This window comes from Dermacentor albipictus, chromosome 1, assembly GCF_038994185.2.
Source record: "Dermacentor albipictus isolate Rhodes 1998 colony chromosome 1, USDA_Dalb.pri_finalv2, whole genome shotgun sequence".
In the NCBI taxonomy this organism is placed as follows: Eukaryota; Metazoa; Arthropoda; class Arachnida; order Ixodida; family Ixodidae; genus Dermacentor; species Dermacentor albipictus.
This window is the reverse complement of record NC_091821.1, coordinates 458,829,728-458,848,654: the sequence shown is the minus strand read 5'-3', so window position 1 is coordinate 458,848,654 and position 18,927 is coordinate 458,829,728. Positions and strand designations below refer to the sequence as shown.

The 18,927-nt window shown below is 47.9% G+C and overlaps 2 protein-coding genes across 3 annotated transcripts in view; both read right to left on the bottom strand.

Annotated features, from left to right (window-relative positions):
* Positions 1-18,927, bottom strand: part of LOC135902815 (uncharacterized) — a 245,371-nt gene that overhangs the window by 161,542 nt on the left and 64,902 nt on the right. The gene's annotated exons all lie outside the window — the stretch shown is intronic.
* LOC135902814 (uncharacterized) lies at positions 12,751-18,330 on the bottom strand. Its single transcript, XM_065433083.2, has 2 exons — positions 16,776-18,330; positions 12,751-12,887 (listed from the first exon to the last, which is right to left on the bottom strand). Exons 1-2 carry the CDS (start codon positions 18,034-18,036, stop codon positions 12,883-12,885), a joined length of 1,266 nt encoding a protein of 421 aa, XP_065289155.2. The 5' UTR covers positions 18,037-18,330; the 3' UTR covers positions 12,751-12,882.

The following is an 18,927-nucleotide window of genomic DNA, read 5'->3' as shown; positions in this document are numbered from 1 at the left end:
ATTTGACCTAAATTCTAACAATATATTCTGATTCTGATTCTCACAACGATATCGACGAATGTGCAACAAGAGGCCGTCCTCAATTCCGTAGTACAGAATTAGCTTCCTGAACAGCGACAGCAGTTGGTTAGATCTGTCAACGAGAACACGGACGATAGACGCAAGGTACGGATATCGTGCTTGCGCATTTCGCAAATCTCAATGACTACAACCTGAACAGCAAATTGCGAGACGAAATCGGACTCAGCATGGACCGAGGCACTAGTGTAAGCGTCTTCGAAGTCATATTCTTGTAAGTTAATGGACAAGCACCCCAATATCGCAGTCCAGGGCTTCGGCCACTGAAGCCATACCAAAGCGCTGTCGTGAGTTTAAAGTGACAGCTGTAGGCGTAACGTCGAATTTTTTTGACTGCCTGTAAAACAGCAAGACACTTCAGTTCGGAGGAGTGACGGCGCCGCTCGAAATTCGACAATTGGTGACTGGCATACACAAGAACGAGTTCTTGCCCAGTAGAGCCTGCTGCAATAAAGAAACAGTGATTCTGTGGTGTTGACATCTTTGTGGAGAACAATGTATGCGTTTTCATCAAAATGAGCTATGGTTGATGGTCGCAGCAATGTCCTTTCTGTATCAGCAAACGCGGCATCTTGGCTTGGTCCCGAGTCCCAAACCGCATTTATCTTGAGTAGGGCTGTCAGTGGTATACTTTCTTTACCAAAATCTTTGATAAAGCGCCGGAATTATGAGGCAAATCTGATTACGATTTTCAATCCCTTCGCTGTGCAGGCTGCTTTGTAATCCGCTTGAGAGCGTAGTTTTTTTCATCGCCTGGCTGAACCGTGTTGGGTCACAGCCTTCCCCAAGTAGGCGACCTCGTTGTTGCCCCCACCCCAAAAAGACAGATGACTTCTTCGGAAGTACTGCTGCGAAGTACTGCTGCTGAGAGAGAATACAGGGCTGCTCTAAGGTGTCTTCGGTGGTCATCGAACGTTGCAGTAACGTTGCAGTAACGTGTAATTAGATCGTCGATAGATACATACAACAGCCATAGTTCACTTAAAGTGCTCCGTGACCCTGTCCATTAGTAGAAGAAATGAGGCGAAGAAAAAAAAAGGCGGACATGGTATCTGCTGGAGACATAACTGAAACCACTCGAGGGGCTGTCATCTCCAATGTTTCACACACACGTTCAGCAACCGGCACCTAACGATGCTGTTCAGCATCGTTATGTGCCGGTTCGAATTCACAACAAAGGTGTGACTCTTGCCGCTGACTGAAGATAGGATGGTTCGCGGGGACAATATTGCCTTTGAAGGGGCAAAGTAAATGCGCTCTTCAAATTAGAAATTTCACCCGAATCTTTGTTTTCAAAGACTGGGATTATCGGCAAGAAGAATGGCCAGGTGAAAAGAGAGAGTCCAGAGGCAGTGTCCATGCGAAGCTTTAAGCATGGTGATTCCGTTAGCTCGCATTCAATTGCGGTTTCCCAGAAAGAACTTTTATTTCTTTCGATGTGTTACACACGTGTTCGGTGCCTCGGTAGTATGTCAGCACTTGTCTTAGTATTTGTATCGCACCGCTGCTTGTGGTCACTTTGTCTTTTAATGCTTTTACGTTGCTTTTCGGGTGCACACTTGTGTCTGATCTGGATAAGCTTGGCGTCCGTTTCATTAAATCATCAATTGTCAGTACCTCTTCGTGTAGCCTCCTTCTTTAAGTGTCGCATTTTGCTTGCGGTAACTTCCCAAATTCATGAATCAGGAACTGGCCTACACCAACACTCCGCTATATTACCTTACTTCAAAAGTAGGCACCTTTATATGTTCCTTCTGGCTTGGTGATCAATGCGCACTGCGTTCCGCCATCATAGCTTCCTCGGCGGGCAGAGTTAGGGCTTATGCTTATTGCCTGTGAATGAATGCGTGCCCTCACGATGTGTATTCGATGTTTGCCATTCTAGAGCGATCTGATTGCCATTGGAAGAAGGTTTCAAAAACCCCGAAAGCAGAGCGCTGGAGACAAGTCGGAATCTTTAAGGAATGGCCTCGCACCATGACCTTTCAACAGGTGGGGGACGGTTCGTTTGGCTGGAAGCGTCGGCGACCCTTCAAACGTACAGCGCAGCTTCCTCTGTAACCGAGTGCAAGGACGACTTCCCAAGAAGGCAAAAGGGGAAGTCGTGGTGTTCCGTTCACCTATTTAGACAACGCAACAGTTCCTGCTGAAGTAGAAGCAGTGCTGCAGCACAGTCCAAAATACAGCATGGCCTCTTCGGTGCAAGATATTGATTTGCTCGCGGCTGTGCACCGAATAGCTAACAAGACAACGGCAGTAGAATAAGAGCCTTGCATTCTTGAAGGTGTCGGTAGTCTCCGGCCTAACTTCACCAAGAAGGCCAACTCTAGTATTGTATCAAAGGGAGTTGCCCGGCATTTCTGAGAGCACGACCTAGCTCTTGTCCTGGCTGAAAAAGACAGCAGGTTTACGGTGCTCTATGGAATTTCGTTCAGAGAAAAAGGAAAGGCTGCTCTACGTGGGAACTTCAAGCTTTCAAGCTAGGATGATTCCAAAGTCAAAATGAGGGCCATTGCTCTGCTGAAGGAATCGAGCCTGGATAAATGGGAAAACTGGTGTCGAGCAGTAAGTTGAACACACTACGCATCTTTTTTTATGGCCAAGACCCAGAAGGAGCCTTGTCCATTCCGAACTACTCCGACGCAAAGAGGAACATGGCAAGAATGTGTCAGCAAGTTTCTTTGGACACAACTGAGGCCACTGATGCCAGTTGATCGGTACAAGATTAGTGACTCAGATTTTCTGGCTGAAGAGCTAAAGGCTAGCATTCCAAGAGCCAAGAGCGCTTTGTCCATTGATATGGAAGATCTGTTGTATTCGGTGCCGCACGATGAACTTATTGGTGCTGCTAGGCAACTCACTGACCTTGCAGGTACTGTCAATTTCCAGAACTCCTATGCTGTGTTCTCAGATACTTTTGTAGAGCTGCTGACTTTTTACCTCAATTCGACATTTGTGTGCTTTGATGATAAAGTGTATATCCAGAAGAAAGGCATATGCATTCGGCCCAATGTCGCGCCAAAGTATTGTGAAATCTTCCTTGATGCTTTTGACCGTGCGCTGAAGCTCAAGTTGACTCAGCCTTCGATTTTGTGGATTTTTAGAGACGTAGAAGATTTTTAATAATACTAAAGCTTTCACTAGACGACGACCTCAAACAAGTGGCTCTTGAGATTTGTCGGAGTTTTCCAGTTGCTCGACGCAGTTGAGCTTCACTGACGAGCTTCTACATATTGGGTAAATTCAATTTTTAGCTTTAAACTTCGATTTTTCGTCCGCTGACCATGCTTGCTGGGTCGTCGAGGACCGGTCCAAAAAAGCGTCGCTACCTTTTCATTCATCCCATTCAAAGCATATAAAGCGGAGTTTAGCCTCATCATGTTTTATATCAGCGCACTTAAAATCACGTCACAACAAACAGCTTTTTAGTTTTCAACTTAAAATGCGGCGTCTGAAAAACGCTCGTTTTCGGCGCTTTCTTTTGCTTTCAGCTACCGAATCATTGCTTATGAAGCTTCGGAGAAATGAAAAAGAACGATCAATTTCTAATGAACAGGCTACTAGGAAGAAAACTGCATGACTTTCCTCCATACATAACGTTTCCCATAATCTTAAATAGATTTCTGGTGAAGATTGGGTTGATGTTGTCCTTTCAGCACCTTGCAAGGATTCGAAGCTTTGCAGCATCATGTGCAAGGAAAACCACGGGCTCGGCCTCCTGTGAAATGAAGCATACAAATTTGCATGTGCCTCGCACGACACGTGTCATATATATTATTCCACTAAAGTGTGGCAGATACTAGATTGGACGAACCAGCAGGCGCATTAACATTCGGCTGCGTGAGCATGAACGTTCCCTGGGGGCTGCTCGAGGGTCATACTTGGCTACTCGTTGCCGTAGAGAGATTGTAGACGCAGCGGAAATGCGACGCTTTGAGGATGGCGATTGCGTTAGCTCGCTGTCAGCTGCGGTTTCTCAAAGCACTTTTGTTTCTTTCCATGTGATACACACGTGCTCGGTGCCTGAGTTGTCTGTCAGCGTTTATGTCAATATCTGCATCGCGCCCCTGTATAAGGTTGCTCTGCGTTTTCGTATGTTTTTACGTTGCTTTCCGGGTACACACGTGTGTTTGATCGTCGTAAGCTTGGCGTTCGTTTCATTAAATAATCAGTTGTGTGTACCGCTTCGTGTGGTCCCTTTCTTGAAGTCTTGTGTTTTGCTTTCGGTAACTTCGGAAAATCATGAATCAGCAACTGGCCTGCACCCACACTCTGCTATGTTGGTACAGTTTAATACAGCACCGGTCTCCATCTTCTAGCTTCTGCCGCCTGAAATTCCCAATCGTTTTCCACACTGACATCCAAGGCAGCGCAAACTGTAAGAATCAAATTCATCCAACTACCGACCGCTGAATTTTGGCTTATGGTCTCGTATATGAAAGAAAATGTGTAAAAATGGTAGATGAAAAATTCAAGTGGGAAGCTTATATGTCGGTCACTGATCACTGAAATTGGATATCGAACTTCTGCAAACTGCATCGGTTAGCGAATCTAAACGTACAAATTTAATACATGAGTTTACAGCTCATCCGATGATGATACAGTGTTTACGCGCGTTTTCTACAGGGCTTACTCACAAGCTTGCACAGTGAAACCCAACGTATATTACACGAATCAGGCGAAATAAATTAATTTTGCTCGCTTTATATTTCTGCATTTGCGTGGCTTGCAGGATTATAATACCCCTGTTTGCTCCTGAGTTACATATAGAAACTTGATGGTTCTGTTGTTTGCCGATTTCCTATATTCAAGCATTTTTGTAAAGAAGTAGGCGTCATGAATAAGGAATCCGGGCCCGTATTACCAAACGTTTTCATTTGTAAGTGCTGTTTATTATTGGCTGATAGCCTGCACTAATAATATGTCCCACATCACAATTGGCTGGCACGAACACATCTTAGCGTAAGAACGTCTTTTGTGATTACAGGCCTTCATTCCATCACTCGATACGCTGCGACTGTTTCTCTTTATTGCTAAAAAAAAGTTGGACGAAACCGGAGCGTTGAGTAAAGCTTGAAGCAACCTCGAAGAAGACGAACGCAGCTAAGAACGCACACAACAGGAAGAGTTGCTACTACGGAGCATTGGATGCCGGGGAAAATAATGTATCCCTTCCTATGTATTAACATAGGTGTCCAGAGATTCCCAGGAAAACCTACTCTTAAGGCGCTATGCCAATACCATCTCAAGCAGAACCGCGTTGCAGAACTCTTGAAGAATGTTTCACGCTCTAAATCACGGCGGATTAAAGGCAATTCTACCTTTGAATGTCCAAAGCTTTCTGGCAACAAACAGTTTTTCCTGCATACACAGGAGGTCAATTATGATAAATCTGTTCACTCGCGAAGTGGATTAGAAACATCATATAAGCATTGTAGATCGCTCCTTTAGAGCTCTGTCGACCGATATTTCGAGAGAACGCATAGCTTTAAGCGAAAAAGAAATTGAAGCGATATTTGCACTCCACTCTCAACACACACACCACAAGTGTGGAGCTCGCCAGCTCGTTGTCGCAGATATCCCACCGCTGTCGCATCCTTTGGCCCTCTGTTTGCTCAAAAAGCATAAAAACGTTTCTTGTTACGTACTTCCGTGAGCTTTATATTCGCTGGAATTCATCGCTATCTTCTCCCGCATTGTGGCTCACGTTATGGCGTTACAGGAAGTACGCCAGAAGATTTCGAGGCAGTTTCGAGGGACGTTCCTTGCATGTGATTAATTCGCTGGCATACGAAGGTTCCTGTATTCTATAGAAGTTACCTCTATATTTCTTGACTATAGCGCGCAGATAGAGTGCAACTAACGATGTCGTTGTATGCCTTTTTTTGCGCTTAAAGCAACGTTGGATAATATGCAGAACGCCAAATTTTGGCCGATATGGTGGTGACATCGAAAGAGAGTTGGTATAAACTAACGAAGTGACTTCGTTCAGAAAAAAAATAAAGAAGAGGAATAAACCCAAATTAATCTGATAATCCGTTCTTAAGTCCCAACTCGCAAGAGTCGTCAGTTGTCATTTGCACAGGGCTGATAAACCCTGTGATACAGGAAACCCAACGAATCTAGCAAAAATAACCTCGTATTCAAGCGCTTCTGCTTAACGAAGAAAGAGTGATCTTCATGATAGACTTGTTGAACTAAGCACAGTGCACTAGAAATAGTAATAGAGGCTAAACATAGCTTTTATGCTTTCACAGAGAGAAAAAGTATTACTAATCCGCAAGATATATGTATGGGAAATCTAATAAGATGGACTTAGTATCCCCAACATTATCCATGGCCACTTAACCTTAACGGAAGACGCGTACAAGGCACTCTGCTTTAACAGGTGTTTTCCATGTGTATTTTATGAATCGTTTCAAGGCAAATTGGCGTCTGGATGGATGTGTGTTGTTTAGTGGCGCAAGGGCCAGGTATGGCCAAAGAGCGTCATGACTGATAATGTTGTGTTAAGCGCTGATTTGTGAGTGGCGATAGTGGGATGTAACATGGCTGTAAAGTGGCCTAAAATCAATCAGTGTCATGGAAACGTAAAATAGTATATAGCATAAAATTATGACAGTGATACATGTAGTGGTCTGTGGATATAGCACGCGTGATAAGTGATCATGGAGCTAAAATGCGAGAATATGTAAATAGCACTAATGCCTCCGGGGGGCCTTTGAGCCCAAAGGCTGAGAGGCAGGCGCTTTCTTTTATTGCACCTACCGCAGCAGAAACCTCTGTTAGAGGCTGTGCTACGGATTTCCTGGGGCTATAATATGAAAACTATCTACATCTTTTAAAAATCTAAACAGGGATTCATGTTTGAAGAAAGGTTCTATACCTATAATCATTTGAGGATGGAGTGGAATTAGCTGCCGATGTGGTAATGGAAAATGCTTTTTCCTATTAGCGTCTAATTGAGTGCATTGCAGCAGGATGTGAAGCACGGTAAGTGGCTCACCACATTTATCACACATGGGCGGATCGCCACCGGACAAGAGGTATGCGTGTGTGCTGTATGTGTGTCCTATCCTGAGTCTGCAAAGTGTTACTTCTGTGTGACGGTTCTTTGATACCGGCGGCCAGTTGCCAAGATAAGGCTTGATAACATGTAATTTATTTGCTGTTTCTTTATCCCACAAGCGCTGCCAGAAATCTCTTAGGTTTTTTCTTATTGAGGGCTTGAGGTCCATTACAGGGATAGTTGTGGAAGTGTCTGCAGCGTTCGCGTTCACGGATGTGGCTAGCTGGTCCGCTAACACGTTTCCCTCTATCTCTCGGTGCCCCGGCACCCAGCATAGGACGATATGCTGCTTAGACGCATAGTTTTTTAGCAATGCTGATTAGAGAGAAATAATTACAGGGTTTTTATATTTCTTGACAGTTTTCAAAGCATTTACGACGCTCAAGGAGTCTGTGTATATAACTGCCTTTGGGATATTAAATTCTTTAATGTGTTTAACAGCAGCCAATATCGCGTAGGTTTCTGCTGTGAAAATACTTGTGTTAGGGTGCAGAACACCAGCATCCGAAAAGGATGGACCGACCGCTGCGTAGGATACGCCAGAATTACACTTCGATGCGTCTCTAAAGAATTCAGGAGAGGAGTATTTGTGCTGTAATTCGAGGAAATGCGTTCGTATATGCGCGACAGGGGCGTGCTTTGTAACAGTTACGAAAGATATATCACAGTCTATTGGTTGCCACTGCCACGGCGGGGGCCGTATAGCAGGGGACATAGGGTGGTATTCAAGCAGTGGAACCCTTGTTTCTTCAGCCATGTCTCTGACACACAGTGAGAAAGGCTTTGCCACTGTGGACCGGTTGCGAAAAAGTTGACAACTGGACAAATCGTTTATGGTGGAGAACGCGGGTTGCTCACTGTTTGCGTTCACTCTCAGAAAATACATGAAAGAGGAGTACGTTCTCTGCAGATTAAGTGACCACTCATTCGATTCAACGTAAAGGCTTTCCACTGGGCTTGTTCTAAAGGCGCCTGTGGACAAGCGAATGCCTAAGTGGTGGACAGGGTCTAGCATCTTCAGAGCAGTTGGAGTAGCCGACTGGTAAACTATGGCTCCATAGTCTAGTCGTGTGCGTATGAGGCTTTTATACAAGTTCATGAGACATTTTCTATCACTGCCCCAGGTTGTGCGTGAGAGCACCTTTAAGATATTCATTGTTTTCATGCACTTGTCTTTAAGATATTTTATCTGCTGCACAAAGGTTAGCTTCGCGTCTAAAATTATGCCTAAGAATTTATGTTCCCTGTTTACGGGCAGACGCTCACCATGCAACACAATTTCAGGATCAGGGTGCAGGCCTCTTTTTCTGGAGAAAATGACACAGGTGCTTTTTTGTGGGTTCAATCTGAACCCGTTCTCATCAGCCCATTTGGAGACCCTGTTAAGACAAAGCTGGATCTGTCGCTCACAGATAGCAAGAGAACTTGATTGAAAACCTATCTGCACATCGTCAACATACGTTGAATAGAAGATGGTATGTGGTATGTGTAGACGAAGAGAATTCATTTTAACTATAAAGAGTGTGCAGCTGAGCACCCCGCCCTGCGGCACTCCAGTTTCCTGTACAAACTTCTGTGACAGAGCACTGCCTACTCGAACACGGAATGTCCGATTGGACAGATAACTTTCTATAACATTGAACATATTTCCGTGTATACTTAACTGTGAGAGGTCTTTCAATATCCCAAACCGCCACGTTGTATCATAGGCTTTCTCCATATTTAAGAATACTGATAAGAAAAACTGCTTATGGACAAAAGCTTCACGGATACGTGCCTCGATACGTATGAGATGGTCAGTGGTGGATCGACCCTCCCGAAACCCGCACTGGTATGGGTCTAGCAATTTGTTTGATTCTAGGAAGTGTAGTAGGCGACAGTTAATCATTTTTTCGAATACTTTGCAGAGGCAACTTGTTAATGCTATAGGTCTATAACTTGATACAGAGGAAGGGTCCTTTCCGTGCTTCAGTATTGGAATTATAATAGCCTCCTTCCAAGCAGAGGGGATCTCGCCGGAAGACCATATAACGTTGTAAAGGGAAAGGAGGGTTTTCTGTGTTTCGGATGGTAGTTGTTTTAACATCTCATATATTATGCGGTCTGAACCTGGGGCGGATGTATAACAGCAGTTCAGTGCTGCCTGCAGTTCCGCTATGCAGAATGGTTCATTGTACGGCGCACTTTTTGCACATTTCCTTTCTAGCTTTTGGTTCTCTATTCGTGTTCTGTACTTTAGGAATGTTTCGGTGTAGTGTGAGGAGCTGGATATGTGTTCAAAATGTGCTCCAAGAAAGTTGGCTTGATCTTCCAGGCTTTCTCCGTGACTATTTACTAAAGGCAGGGAATACGTTTGTTGTCCATTAACCTTTTTCACTCTATTCCACACTTTTGTCTCATCTGTGTACGAGTTGATGCTTGATATAAACTTCGCCCAACTCTCTCGTCTTGCTTGCCGGCGCGTTCTCCTTGCCTGGGATTTGACATGTTTAAAGTTTTCCAGGTTTTCAGCTGTAGGAGAATCGCGAAATATCGCCCACGCTTTGTTCTGGTTCCTCCGTGCTTGCATGCATGCATCGTTCCACCAGGGAACACGCCGCTTGGAACCCATGCCGCTCGTTTGTGGAATGCATTTACAGGCGGCATCCAGTATAAAAGCTGTAAGATATGCAACAGCATCATGTATGGTTATACCAGACATCTCAGTCCACGTCATGTAAGTAAGAGTTCGGTACCGTTCCCAATCAGCTGAGTCAATCTTCCACCGAGGGACCAACGGGGAAGTTGATCTTGTTTCGGCGTAGTTAGGATTATTGGCAAGTGGTCACTCCCATACGGGTTGTTAAGCACATTCCATTTAAAATAGGGTAAAAGCGTCGGCGATAAAATGCTAAGATCTATGGCAGAGTATGACTTGTTGGACAGGTTAAAATATGTGGGCTCCTTCGTGTTCAAGAGACATGTTCCGGAGGAAAAAAGCACCTGTTCAATGACGCGACCTCGCGCATCACAGCGTGAATCGCCCCACAAAGTACTGTGTGCATTAAAATCGCCAAGAATAAAATAGGGGTCCGGGAGCTCATCTATTAATGATTCTAAGTCGCGTCTGTGAAGGTGATGATGTGGTGGTATATACAGAGAACAGATTGTAATGAGTTTATTTAAAAGTACGGCTCGAACGGCCACGGCCTCAAGGGACGTTTGGAGCTTTAGATGCTGACACGCTACACTTTTGTCAGCAATAATAGCTACACCGCCAGATGCTGCGACAGCATCATCGCAGTCTTTGCGAAACGTAACGTGCTTTCGGAGAAAGTTTGTGTGTGTAGATTTTAAGTGTGTCTCCTGTAAACACAGCACTTTTGGATTGTGTTTATGGATAAGTTCTTGAACATCATCAAGATTCCTAAGTAGACCTCTGACATTCCATTGAATGATTTGTGTATCCATATTTTAAATTTAATTGGTGCTGTGTTTACGGAAACGGAAGGGATGTCTTAGATTACAGAGCCCTTTCGAGGCCCTGTAACCGGGGTTTTGCTCTTTTTGAAGCGTTCGAGGGAACCTCGCCGCTCCTTAGGCGCCTGGGGCGCCGTGGGGGTAGGTGTAGTGTCCATTGCCTCTTGTGAGGCGCCGGACACATGCTCTTGTGAGCGAGAAGTTACCAGGGAAGGTCCCGCCTTGGAGGGCAAAACCCCTGCGCCCACCAGCCCGGAGGTCGATGGGGTTCCCTGGGGGATTTGGCTGCGCCGGCCATTGCCAGCACTGGAAGGGGCCTGGGAGGTTGAGGCAGCCTCGGCTGCACCCACCTTCGGGGTCGATGGCCCCTTTTCCTCGGTTGGCGGAGCAGAGCTAGCTGCAACCACCGTGGGGGCAGATGGCGTAACTGCCGACTCACTGCGTGAGGGCCGGACAGTCGCCGGAGACCGTTGTGACGCTGCCCCCTGACGCGCCACTTCGGCAAAGCTTTTCTTTGGCAGGTATGCAACCCGCCTGCGTGACTCCTTGAATGATATATTCTCTTTTACTTTTATAGTTACTATTTACTTTTCCTTCTTCCAGGAGGGGCACGACCGCGAGTACGCGGCGTGATCCCCGTCACAATTTACACAGTGGAGAGAGTTATTACATGCTTCAGTGGCGTGTTCAAGGGCACTACATTTCGCACATGTTTGGCGGCCTCGGCAGCTCTGCGAGCTGTGGCCGAAACGCTGGCATTTGTAACATCTCAAGGGATTTGGCACGTATGGTTTTACACGAAGCTTGGATGTACCCGGCCTCTATTGACTCGGGCAGGACACTTGAATTGAAGGTGAGTATTAGGTGTTTGGTCGCAAGTTCTTTTCCGTCTCGCCTCATCTTGATTCTTTTGACGTTTATGACATTCTGTTCGCTGAAGCCCTCCAAGAGCTCAGCCTCAGTGAGCTCTAGCAAATCATCGTCGGAGACAACGCCGCGGGAGGTATTCATCGTGCGATGCTGGGTTACTACTACTTGGGTCTCCCCAAATGATACTAGTTTAGGAAGTTTCTCAAATTGTTTTAGGTCGCGGAGCTCCAAGAGGAGGTCAACGCTAGCCATCCTTGACACCTTATATCCTGGGTCAAAAACTTCGGTAAGAGACTTAGATACAAGGAACGGGGAGATTGTTCGCACTTGCTTAGCTGGTTTTTCTGCGTGGATCACATGAAAACGGGGGAAATTGTGGACTTGACGTCCGAAAAACTGAAAAACTTCTTCGGTGCGCCCTCGTTTCTGAGGGCGATCAGGTAGTTTAGGAAAAGCATGTTCCATAAGTAATGTTGGGTTTTCGGCCGCGATGCCGACCACCCACCACGGAGCCCAACAGGGGGACGTGACAGGAGTTCCTTCTAGAGAAACCCTGCCAACGCCAGCCGTACATCGCTGCTATAACCAAATACATCATAACCAAGGCTGGCTAGCTACACAAGGTTAACCCTTGCCGCCGGGAAACTAGGAAGTGAGGGGAAGTGATGAGAAGACAGGAAAGATGAAAAAGGCGAGAGAGAAAGACGAAGATTGGAGAGGAGGACAGGAAAAGGCGACTGCCGATTTCCCCCGGGTGGGTCAGTCCGGGGGTGCCGTCTACGTGAAGCCGAGGCCAAAGGGGTGTGTTGCCGCCGCCGAGGGGCCGTAAAGGTCCAAACACCCGGCATTGGCTCAACCCCCAGGATCCCCTTTTCCCCGGACACGGCTAAGCCGCGCACGGCTACGCGCGGGAGGGTCCGACCTTCGTGTGCTCGGGTACGTGGTGGCGCAACACACCAAACGCCTGCTGACGCAGACGCCCCTGCGGGGAAAGTGGCGTCTGTGATTCACGAAATTTTTGAACCTGTGGGGGACATTGTCTCCACGAATGGTATACAAGCACTCATTTGAATGCCTGAATTCAAATTCAGCACCGGACATGACATGACAAGAACTTTATTTGAGTCCTGAGGGACTGAGACCTCGGGGAGCCAAACCGAAGGCTCCCGAAGATCAAGTCGGTGGCTCCGCCCACGATGGAACCGGGAGATCAAGTCCCGCGGCAATGTAGTGGGCCCTCTGGACAGCCTGGAGTTGAATGTTGAGATTGCTGCTCTTGAGAGAGTCCTGCCATTGTTCTTTCGTGATGGGTGGAGAGGCGTTAAGGGCTGGGCACAGCCAGAGCATGTGGTCAAAGGAGCATGAGTCATGACCACATTTGGGGCACGACTGTGAGTGTTCAGGATCTATCCTGTGAAGAGACCGAGGAGTGGGATATGTACGGGTTTGCAGGAGTCTTAGTGTGGTAGCCTGAGGTTTATGCAATTTGGGGTGAGGGGGTGGAAATGTCCTCCTGCCTAGTCGATAATGAGAAACAATTTCGTGGAATGTACTTAATGGATCTTTGTGGATGTTGACCTCGTTCCAAGCCTGGCTACCCGCGACAGCGCGGTGCGTGAAATCGCGCGCTCTCCGGTGGGCCTGCTCGTTAGGATTACATCCAAGCGGGTTAATTGAGCTGTCTAGATGGGCTGGGAACCACGAGATTTGGTATCCTCCTTCGGTACTCTCCCTAGTCCTTCGTAGTGCTTTGATCACAATACTGTACGCCTGTTCAGATATGAGGGCGGACGAGAACGATCTAACCGCGGTGCGCGAGTCCAAGAAGATGATAGCGGGAACTTTTGAGCTGTGAAAAGCCAGAGCGATCGCCGCTTCCTCCGCCACATGGGCAAACTTAGTATAAACAGAGGCTGCATTGACCAGGTTGCCCCCCACGTCTACCACCGTGACAGCGAACTTATCCCCACTGTCATATCTGGCAGCATCGACAAAGAGGGCATCTAGCTTCTGCTGATTGATCCTTTTAAGGATGGACTTGGCTCTCGCGAATCTTCTGCCTTGGTTATGCACTGGGTGGATGTTTCGCGGGACGGGGTCAACCATGATGTGAGCTCTGGTTTCCCGGGTCAAGCTAACTTTGGTCGCCGGTTCATGTCTGGGTTGGATTCCTGCTTCTTCTAAAATCTTAATCCCTGGCTTAGTGGATGAAAGTCTCATTATCTGAGCCGCTGTGTGAGCTTCTATTAGCTCATCGATGGTGTTATGGAGTCCTAGCTCCAGCAGCTTCTCAGTGCTTGTGGACTGCGGAAGGCCGAGCACGCGCTTGAGGCCGGTTCTGATTAGGGAGTCGAGCTTGGCCTTTTCCGCTTTACCCCAATTAAGGTATGGCGCGATGTAGGTGACATGACTCAGGAAGAATGCCTGATAAGCTCTGAGCAAATTATCCTCTTTAAGACCGCCTCTTCGATTTGAGACACGGGCTACAAGTCTTAGGACATTACTAGCCTGTCCAGTGAGCCTGTTGAGGGCCGTCGAGTTACAGCCCTTGGCATCGATGAGGAGACCTAGTATCTTGACCGAGTCCTTCCTCGGTATGGGATGCCCATTTTTAGCTCGAATATCTACCGGCAGAGTTTCCAGAGGCGCAAGATTTCTCACCTCCTGTCTGGACTGGCGGTATAACAGTAGCTCTGATTTAGCGGGGGAGAGTTCAAGGCCTGTGTTTGAAAGAAAATCTTCGGTAGCCTCCAACGCGCTTTGTAACGACTGTTCGAGCATGGCTAGCGATCCGCCCGGCGCCCAGATCGTAATATCGTCCGCATAAATGGCGTGACCCACGTTCGGAATTGCAGCGAGGCGAGTGGAGAGTTTGTGCATGGCTATACTAAATAAGAGTGGGGAGAGGACTGAGCCCTGCGGGGTGCCGCAGGTGCCTAGTTCGTAGGGTCCTCCCGTGAGCATGCCTAGTCGAAGGTGTGCCTTGCGATCAGCGAGGAAGGATCTGGTGTAATCATGAAACCGCTGGCCCAGGTTGAGAGACGAAATCTCTGCCAGGATGTGTTTATGCGCGACCCTGTCGAAAGCCTTGGAGAGGTCCAGTGCGAGGATCCCTCTCACGTCGCGAGTAGGGTTATTAAAGATTGCTTTCTTAAGCAAAAGCATAGCGTCCTGCGTGGACAACGCCTGTCTAAAGCCGATTAGATTGTGTCTAAATAGCTCCTTGTTTTCAATATGTTCAGTGATCCTGTTATGTATCGCGTGCTCCGCAACCTTGGCGATGCATGATGTAAGGGAAATAGGCCGCAGATTATTTATATGTGGAGGTTTTCCTGGTTTGGGTATGAGTACCACTTTTGCGGTACGCCAGTCTATCGGGACCTGTCCACTTTTCCATACCTCATTTATTTTGGCCGTGACTATCTCGATTGCCCTATCGTCTAGGTTCCTAAGGAGTTTGTTCGTGATTCCATCTGGTCCCGGGGCTGATCTGCCATTTAGATTGAAGAGAACGTGTCTGATCTCTGACACGGTGAAAGGTTCGTCTAGATCAGGTGCCGACAATCCCATGTAGTTCAAACACTCTACTGGGCGATCCGCGTCTTCGGCGAGGGGGAGATAAGTACGTGCTAAGTTGTTGGCTAATTCCCTGTCGGTGAGACCGATTGCGGTTTGCTTTTTAATGAGCCTATCCGTTGCAAGGCTAAGAGTGTCCTTAGATTGTTTATCGTTGAGGAGACTTTTAAGTAAGCTCCATTTGCTACCTCTTCGCATACGCCCGTCCGTTTCGGTACACGTCTCATCCCATTGCTGCCGGGCGAGCTGGGCCGAATAGGTTTCAATCTCCTTGTTAAGAAGCGCGATTTTCGATCTGAGTCTACGATTAAGCTTTTGGGTCTTCCACCTGGCTGAGAGGGCGTGTTTAGCCTCCAGAAGGTGAGCAAGTCTCGAGTCCATTTTAGGAACTTCAACATCCGTAATGATTTCTTTGGTTGCTCCTTTAACCGCCTTGTTCAGATTATCTAGCAGATCTGCATAAGTTTCGTCTGGCGGGACTGTTTCATTTCGGATTTTTCGAAACAGGTCCCAGTCCACATACTCATATCTCGCGGGTGGTCTGGGTTTGACACGCAACATAATTTCAAGTATGTAATGGTCACTGCCTAGCCCCTCCTGGAGGTTGTCCCACGTGCCCTCGATACCTCGGAGGAAGGTGAGATCGGGAGTCGTATCTCGACTGACCGAATTACCGGATCTGGTGGGGAGCCTCGGGTCTGTGACGAGTATTAAGCCGAGCTCTGCAGCGTTGAAGGCCAAGTTTGTCCCTTTTACACTTTTGTAACTGTACCCCCATTCCGTATTGGGTGCGTTAAAGTCACCCGCGACAACGAGAGGCGCGTTTCTCGCCGCCCTAGACGTGGTGCCTAGTAATGCTTTAAAGTCTCTTTTCCTATCCGATGGTGCGCTGTACACGTTGAGGATGAAAATTTTAGAATTGATTGTTCTGTTGGGTACGATCTCTATTAACTGGGCCTCGAGGCCCGCTTTGTACGCGCGGACCTCGTGCTCAACGAACGAGATGTTTTTTCTGATTAGGGTAGCGATACCTCTGCCCTTTTCTCTCCTGTATGCTACCGTGCGGTACCCCGAGAGGGAAATTTCAGCTGTACATAGCGTTTCCTGTAACAATATAACTTGCGGCTTGTCCGCAATAGACCTGATAAACTGTCCTAGTGGGACCTTGCGCCTCTGGAAACTTGCGCAGTTCCACTGCCAGATTTTCAGATTCGTGCTGTTTGCGTTCGCCATTTTGCCTACTGAGTATGATGAATTAGCCCTTTAGCCCCACTTTCGGGATTCGGGTTTGCCTGATTCTGCACTGTCGACACCGTAAGCCTGCCTTTGGCTTGGACCTTGGGTCTCTCTAGTTGAGTTAATCTCGTCTCCATCCCGGAGAGCATTTCCATCATGCGTCCTAGGGTCTTTTCTATGGCAGCTAGCTTGCCTCTGCTGTCTATTTTGGCAGGAGGATCGGCGGCGGTAGCTATGGCTTCGCTCGGCTCAGCCATCTCATCCTCCTCTTCTGACTCGCTGACCGGGTCTGGGTTGGGAGCTTTACGCTTGGATTTACCAGCAAGTGGGCCTAGATCTTTAATTTTATCCTCATCGTGGTTCGAGATTTGCCCTCTAATGCTATTTAGGGCTTCTTTAAGCTCTGCAAGTTCGCGCCTGAGCTGTTGATTTTCCGCCTCAAGTGATTGGATTCGCGGATCATTCACTTGCTCTGACTGTGCCTCACCGCTTGCTCTTTTGGCCGTCGTAGTCTTCTTTCCCATCGACGGTGCTGTGCCGGAGCCCTTGACCTTGTCGGCCCACGTGGCCCGTTTCGCGGGCTGGGAGCGAGACCGGGACCGGGATCTCGACCTTGATGCGCTGGAATTCCCGCCTTTCCCTGAGCCGGTTCGCCTCCTGGAGCGAGAGCGCCCCCTCGATTGTGAGCGGGATTGCAGGTTGGAGCCACCATATGCTGCCGCAGGTGTCGCCGAGTTCTTTGCGTAGGAGATGCTGATGTCATCGCCGCTGGCCATCTGTGCTTTTCGCAACATTTGTCGTCGCCTTCGACGCCGACGCCTAACGATGTATGGGATCTGGTAGCGTTGTTTGCATGTTCTATCCCCGGTGATATGGGGGCCGCCGCATGCTTCACATTTGGGTGTGCATTGGTGTTCCTCCTCTTGTGACTCTGATGACTTCATTTTCCCACAGCCGTGGCACTTCTTCTTTTCCTCCTCGCTACTGGGGCACACGTCGGCTCGGTGACCCACGTGGCCACACGCGTAGCATACATCCATCTGCCGTTTGTACAGAAAGCATGGAACGAGGGCGGCTCCACACATGACCGTGTTGGGCACTCGCATGCCGTCGAACAGTACAACAACTACTTGTGTGTTCTTAATTCTTCTGACTTCCAACGCCGTAGGGTTTCTTGGGTTCAGAATCATCCTCCTAAGGGCTCCTTCATCAAATGAAGGGTCGATGTTTCCTATTACACCTTTGCACGTGTCATCAGGGGCAGAAATGTAGGCTGACACCTCAAAGGCGCCGAGCTTGGTATGTATCTTGCTGATTCTAGCATACGCCTTCGCGTTTTGATCGTGAGGGGTAGAGATAACCAAAATGTTCTGCATCTTGTTTGGGCACACGGTGTCCTCGGCAGTCTGCTGTTCCGTCAAGGCCGCCGCCATGGCCAGGGCTTGGGCGAGGAGTATGATATCCGTTTTGGAAACGTCAAGGCCTCCTTTGGGGCGCACGATGATCTTGATTTGGTCCTTGGGTAATTTCGGTAGCCTCGAGGCTGCCGTTACCTGCTTCATGAACCTTTTGGCCGGCGAGTTGGCCGTGCGGCTGCCAGCCGGCATATTCTTGGTGACACGTTGCCCGCCATATGACGGCGTACTCGTTGGTTGTTTTCGTTTGCTGCCGAGGGCGGTCGTCCATCCCGCTTCATCGAGCTCCTCCGGGGCGATTTCCATCCCCTCGACGAGTATGGCCCCGGGCATGGTTTCTGTTGGTCAGTAGTTCGCTTGGAACGCCGGTCGCCCGCGCCGGCGGGGGGTTAGGCCTACGCCTTCTCGCGCTGCCGCGCCTAAGTAGGCGTAGCCCGTTAGGCTTGGCGCTCTCGCGGCGTGGTCAGAGATTCGAGGAGTCACAAAATGGTGAAAAGTCCACCCACCGATAAGAGTCCACTGTCTGCGGAATCCTCGGAACTTGCCGCTTCATAAAAGGTATAGTTTCCGTGGGTCGGCTTCGCAAAACAGCCGAAAACCTTGGAAAAAGGGAGCCGATGTGGGCACTTCCGCACTACTCTGCGACTTCTTCTTCTTCCATTCCATTCTTCCATTCAGCACCGGGGTTTTAGATTATTTTCAACCACGCATTGGATTGACGTGCATGAGCCTTGGTACACTTTCATGATGTGTTGTTTTCTAAGTCTCTAGGAAATCAGGAACACCCGCCTGATTAGAATTTTGCTAATGTGGCGCAATACTTGAATTCGGTTATAAAAATAGCATCACTAATTGCCAACAAATTTCTTTGAGAAGCATCTGCTGGAAAACCTTTGAGCATCTAATCTACAGAAGTATTTAGAATTAGAAAAAAATTGAAAAACAAGCACTTCCTTTATTCAGTTCACCATGGTTTACGTCAAGAGTACTGTGTGCTACAGGATTCTGTGAATTTTCTTATGATATCTTGCGAGGGGGGCTTTAAGGTGACTCCGTATTCTTAGATATACAGAAGGCATTTAGTACTGTTCCATATGCCCTTTTATTAGATAAATTGTTATTTGAAGTCAGCCTACTACTGTTCTTGTACAAAACAGAATGTTTTAGTAAACGGTTCTTTGTTTATTGTGGTAAATGCCGGGGCGCCAGATGTGTCTGTGTCAG